At 50.8% G+C, this 6,145-nt stretch overlaps 1 protein-coding gene across 1 annotated transcript in view; it reads right to left on the bottom strand.

Annotated features, from left to right (window-relative positions):
- scyl1 (SCY1-like, kinase-like 1) overlaps positions 1 to 6,145 on the bottom strand; it is a gene marked incomplete at both ends in the record, with an annotated part of 21,008 nt that overhangs the window by 4,241 nt on the left and 10,622 nt on the right. Inside the window, 2 exons of the mRNA XM_043685647.1 lie at positions 921 to 1,085; positions 3,855 to 3,955. Coding sequence (XP_043541582.1) covers positions 921 to 1,085; positions 3,855 to 3,955 — 266 coding nt within the window. The remainder of the gene's footprint in view (positions 1 to 920; positions 1,086 to 3,854; positions 3,956 to 6,145) is intronic.

Raw genomic sequence — 6,145 nt, forward strand, 5'->3', positions numbered from 1 at the left:
GTCAGTGGAAGGGTACTGGTTGGTTCGGCGGGAAAGGAAGAAGCGGAGGGCTTTGAGGCCTTCGTGATGGGGGATGGAGGTGTATAGGGACTGTTTGTCCATGGTGAAGATAAGGCGTTGGGGGCCAGGAAAGCGAAAATCATGGAGGAGGTGGAGGGCATGGGTGGTGCCCCGAATGTAGGTGGGGAGTTCTTGGACTAAGGGGGAGAGGACCATTTCAAGGTATGCAGAAACGAGCTGGCGTTTAGCCGCAGCAATATAAAGATCGGTGTGCCAAACTACCACCGCGCCTCCCTTGTCTGCCGGTTTGATGGTGAGGTTGGGGTTGGAGCGGAGGGAGTGGAAGGCTGCAAGTTCCAAGGGTGAGAGGGTGGAGAGGTTGAGGCGGTCAATGTCACGGCGGCAGTTGGCTATGAAGAGATCGAGGGCGGGTAAGAGGCCAGCACGGGGTGTCCAGGTGGATGGGGTGTGTTGGAGGGAGAGAGAAGGGGTCGTCAGAGGGTGGGTGAGAATCCTGGTTGAAGAGGTAGGCGCGGAGGCGGCGGAAGAATTGTTCGATGTCTCGCCGCGTGTTGAACTTGTTAATCCGGGAGCGTAGGGGGATGAAGGTGAGGCCTCTGCTGAGGACTGATCTTTCATCCTTAGAGAGGGGGAGGTCTGGAGGGATGGTAAAAATACAGCAGGGCTGGGAGCTAGGACCTGGTGTGGGGCTGGAGCTGGGCGCAGGACCTGGGGGCCAGACCAGGTCCCATTAAGGAACTGAAAAATATAGGGATCTCTTTCCAGTAAATCTCTCTGGTGCTTCTCCAATGGTTTTTACACTACAGAGAGAAAAGTTTACTTGGCATGTGCACTTGGGATGGATACTCAATAAACAAAAAAAAACAATCGCAAACAGCCCGGCAGAAACGAAACAACACCTTCTCTTGTCTCCGTCTTGTCTCCAGGGGGCTGCGCTGCAGCGGCCGGGTTTCCTCGGATTAACTTTGACGTGAGAGTGGAGACTCCCGTGACTGCCCAACCTGTCCAAGTGCCCGTCATCAGGGCACCCACGGGGCTCAACGAGGCGGAGTTGATGTCTTTCTCTATGAAACAAGACGAGCGCCGAGTCAGCTGAGCGACAATATTGGGGTTTCACCCCCAGGGACTCCACCGGAACGATAGGCCCCTGTGACAGGGCAGCACTCCCTCAGGGTGACAGCGTCCTGCCCCAGTCGTGACAGGGTCTGGCATTATTGATACATCTCTTACTTCCTTCATGGTTTAGGGGTCTAGGCAAGCATGTGGGGGGGGGGTCTCACAAAAAGGATCCGTTAAATACAAAAAAGATGGAAGCTGGGTACGATGAAATATAGCCGTGGGATCAACGATTTATGAGTGCACGTACTTATGAACTTGATCCCACACGGGGTGTAGGTTTTAGGACCCAAAATACAAACGTTCCCCGTGGTTATGGCTGGCCACCTTCATACTGTCCTGCATTACGTTCCCACTCGCGAACAAATCGAACTGCAAAAGGACTCCGGAACAGAACCCTTTCGCAACCCGGGATAGGCCTGCACCAACATCGTTTAGGGAATCTGGCTTTTGAGTTGGAGGCAGATAGGTGTTGGTTACTCCTGCTGAGGGCATTCTTTCGTTGAATAGAGGGACCAGAGTCTTTCTGAAGCAGTATCTAAACCCAACGCGTGTCAGTAAGCAGCTGATATCAGGCCCCTGCGCTGCTGTTCAATTATGAAGGAATTTGTTTCGACTGCGGGCTGAAATGGGAAAAGGAGTATTTCTTTAAAAAAAAAAAAGCATTGCGGAAGGGAACCCTGACGTTTTAGAAACAAGTTACCTGACATTCATTGCATTTACACAGCTATTGGTTAAAGCAATGGGGGAGATTACTGTGTACACAGGATTGGATTCAGCCGGCAAGAGATAGCTGATCCATCTGTGCAGCGGTGACCAGTCAGTCCCCTTCTGCCTTCCAACCCCCAGGTGATTGGCTCCCAGGTAGTAGCGGAGCAACTTGTGAGTGCGAACGATATGGCCGAGACCCTCCAGACTCTCAGCGAGGGAGGTGGTATCTCTCTGCAGTAGGAAGTAGCTGAAAGAAGCCATTTTGTTTCCCCTCACCAGTCGCTGTAGCTGTTGAGAAACCGGAGACTTAAGTCACGGACTCGTGCAAGAAAAGGGAAGGCACCTGGAGGAGAGAGACTGAACAGCAGCAAGCTGTAGGGTTCACCTCAGTGAAACCAGTGCACAGGAACCTCAGAGCTGCCTCCTCTGTTTTCCCCACCATCCATAATACCATGTCTTTTTTTCCTGTGTGTGGTGGAGGGGGAAGTTTTACAAGGGGGTTGGAATTTTAACTCATCGAGTTATATGTCATCGGTTCATCATGTTTTACGTGCAGCTACATGTCACCCTCGCTAAATATACTGTGCTTCCTGTTGACCTGGCAAATTGGGAAATTTTGCGCACTTTGATAAAATCTTTCAACTTTTAGGGGTCTGATTTCCACTGTGCTAACCCCCTCCCCAGTGAGCTGTGACATCTAGAAAAGTGTTCACATCGAGTTAGACCCCACCTACCACCCCCCGAAAAAGGAAGTGACGTCACAGGAAATGACATCACCAACCCAAAGAAACCCAAACATTTAAATAGAAAGCAGGAATTATCAGCAGTGCTTCGCCCGGAGGCCCACTGCAGGTGTTACCTCGTAGGGTGACGAAGCATCTGGAAATGAACCTTCCAGCTCAGCGAGCAAACCTACATCCAGTGTTCACACTGTCTGGTTTATGTCAGGGAGGCATTGTTCTATCTTCGCCTGGACGCCAGGGAGCGTGCGTAGCAGCAAAGAAATAAAGACAGGAAACATCGTAGGGAGGGCAAATACTTAAGGCTCTCGTCAGTTCAGAGAATCCAGGGCGAAGCAAGTGACATTATAGTTCAGCCAGGGATGGGTTCAGAAAGAAGTTGTTTCTCTCTCAGGGTTTAAGCTTGTAAAGCTTCTGAAGCAGGAGAGTTTGGTTAGAGCGCTGCAGGTCATCCGAAACGAGTAAGTTTAGGGCTCTCGGCTTTGTGGGAAGTTCCCAATGGCAGAACTGGGAAGGACTCACTGCACTGCGGCCACAAAGAGACTGCCAGCTAAGCAGAAGCATTGATTTGTTATTTCCCTGGGCTCCTGACAGTGTTGGGAAAGAAAACCTCAGACTTCATTTTGCTGTGTCATCTATACTTAGACCGCTTGCTTTGTGTTTTTTTAAAATTCTGGATGTAGGTTTGCTTGTTGAGCTGGAGGGTTGGTTTTCAGACGTTTCATCACCATACTAGGTAGCATCTTCAGTGAGCCTCCGGATGAAGCACTGGTGATGTAGCCCGTTTTCTATTTATATGTTTGGGTTTCCTCAGGTTGGCAACAGCATCTCTCACACAAGGAAACCCAACCATGCAAACAGAAAGCGGGCTACACCACCAGTGCTTCACCCGGAGGCTCACCGACTATGTTACGCAGTCTGGTGACGAAACGTCTGAAAACCAACCTTCCAGCTCAACGAGCAAACCTACAACCAGCACCTCACCCTGAGCTACAAATCGTCTCAAAACTCGCTTTTTAAAATGCTGCGTAATAAACTCCTGTCGTTGAAGAGCATCTGCTGCCCCATGCTTCAGAGGCTGACAATCAGTTAACCGACTGCCAACATTAAACGGCTGATCCATCAAGGCAGGCCTCATTTTGGGACCTGACTCGGTCCGTTTTACCAGGGATCCAAAGCGGGCAGTGGGGGGAACGTCCTGCTCCTGCTCGGACAGCACTCTCCCTCAGATCCACCACACCCCCCCGCCCCCGTCGACTCACTCACCCACTTCTGGGAGTTTGGACGGATCTTCCGAGACCGTTTCAAGCTTTGCCAGGAAGCTCCGCACCGCTTTGAAGGCCTGAAGGGACAGGGAAGAAAAACGGCTGTGGATCGGCCGGAGAGGAAGAGGGTTTAAAAAAAACCCCACTGAAGTAACGAGGGACGCTGCTGGGCAACAGCAACACCCACCAAACCCTACACACACCCCCCACCTCGGGCCCAGCTCGCTCTCTAGTTAACTCAAAACACCCAGTCCCGTGGCCTCACCGTCACGTGGAAACATCTTTCAGAGATGTGCATGTTGAAGACAAAGGCTGAAACACATCCATGCTGGTCAAGCATTTGCCAGCACTCAGCCCACAGCCATGCGTGCCTTGCTGCGGCCCTGTTGAGACACTCCTCTGGGATGTCAGTCAGATGGTCTGCGCCTCTTGGTACTCTACAGTCCCGGGGAGAACGCAGCGAGATGAGACGCTCATTCAAAGACTGAGTAGGGGAGCACTTTGGGACCAGCGACAGTCATTCTTTTAGTTTTAAAATAGTTAGGAAAAGGGATAGGCCTGGCCCACAGGTTAATGGTTGAAACTGGGGCAACTTTGACGGTATCAGACAGGAACTTTCAAACGTCGACTGGGGGGGGAGGCTGATCGCAGGGAAAGGGACGTCAGGCAAGCGGGAGGCTTTCTGAAGTGGGACGATAAGAATTCAGGGACAGCACGTGCCTGTTTCTGTGAAGGGTAAGGCTGGCAGGAGTGGGGGGGGGGGGGAGCATCAGACGACTAGAGATATTGAGGCGCAGGTCAAGAGGCGACATATGACAGGTACAGGCAGGTGGGTCAAGTGAATCCCTTGAGGAAGTACACTTAAAAGGGAAATTAGGAAGGCAAAAAGGGAACATGAGATAGCTTTGCAGACCAGGTTAAGGAGAATTCAAAAAGATTCTACACGTGTACTAAGGGAAGAAGAGTAACTAGGGAGAGTTAAAGATCAATGAAGCAGTGTGTGTGCGTGTGTGTGTGTTGAATCACAGGAAAAGGGAAAGCATTACCACTAGACTGTTAATCCAAGTAATGTTCTAGGGACTGAGGTTCAATCCCACCATAGATGATGGGGGAATTTGAACTCCGTAATATCTGGAATTACAAGTCTAACGATGGCCATGAATCCATTGCTGACTGTTGGGAAAAACCCATCTGGTTCATTAAGGTCCCTTTAGGGAAGGAAACTGCCTTCCTTACCCAATCTGGGCCTACACATGGCTCCAGACCCACAGCAATGATTCTTAACAATTAGGAATGGGCCATAAATGCTGGGCTGGTCAGTGACGTCCTCATCCGGTGAAGGAATTTTTAAAAAACGGATGAGATCCGAAAGGAATATTTCAAGTTAGTATTTACTGTGAAGACAGACATGGTAGCTAGGGAACTCTGGGAAATAAAGACTGGTGTCTTCAAAAAAGTCCACATGCAGAAAAGGAGGTGCTGGAAATCATAAAATGCATAAAGGCAATGCCTCGATTATCCAAAGATCTCGCTCAATCTCAGTCTTGAACCCGCTCAATGTCTGAGTGTCCACAGTCCTCCTGGATTAGAGCATTTGACAGGTTCACCATCCTGCGAGTGAAGGATAATCGCCTTCACTCACTCTGAAGTGGCTCGCCCTTTACCCTGACGCGGAGATGCTTCAGCCTGAACCTCCACTCCCCCCCCCACTCCCCACCACCCCAGGCACGGAGCAAACAGACTCGGGCATTTATCAAGTGCTCTTAACCAGTTTATACAGCGCAACTGGATCAGATCTTCTCACAGAGAGAGAGAGAGAGAGTGAGAGAGACAGAGAGAGAGTGTGAAAGTGTGAGAGAGACAGAGAGAGAGAGAGAGAGAGAGAGAACTGGGGAAAGAGAGAGGCAGTCAGGATTGGGGAAAGGGAGAGACTGACAGGACTGGGGAAAGAGAGAGACACATCGGACTGGGGAAAGGGAGAGATACAGAGAATGTGAGAGAGAGAGAGAGAGAGAGAGAGAGAGACAGTCAGGACTGGGGAAAGAGAGAGGCAGTCAGGATTGGGAAAAGAGAGAGACAGACAGGATTGGGGAAAGAGAGAGACAGACAGGACTAGGGAAAGAGAGAGACAGACAGGACTGGGGAAAGAGAGAGGCAGACAGGAGTGGGGAAAGAGAGAGAGAGAGAGAGACAGGACTGGGGAAAGAGAGAGACAGACAGGAATGGGGAAAGAGAGAGACAGACAGGAGTGGGGAAAGAGAGAGAGACAGGACTGGGGAAAGAGAGAGACAG

Source organism: Chiloscyllium plagiosum, unplaced genomic scaffold, assembly GCF_004010195.1.
Source record: "Chiloscyllium plagiosum isolate BGI_BamShark_2017 unplaced genomic scaffold, ASM401019v2 scaf_5088, whole genome shotgun sequence".
NCBI lineage: Eukaryota > Metazoa > Chordata > Chondrichthyes > Orectolobiformes > Hemiscylliidae > Chiloscyllium > Chiloscyllium plagiosum.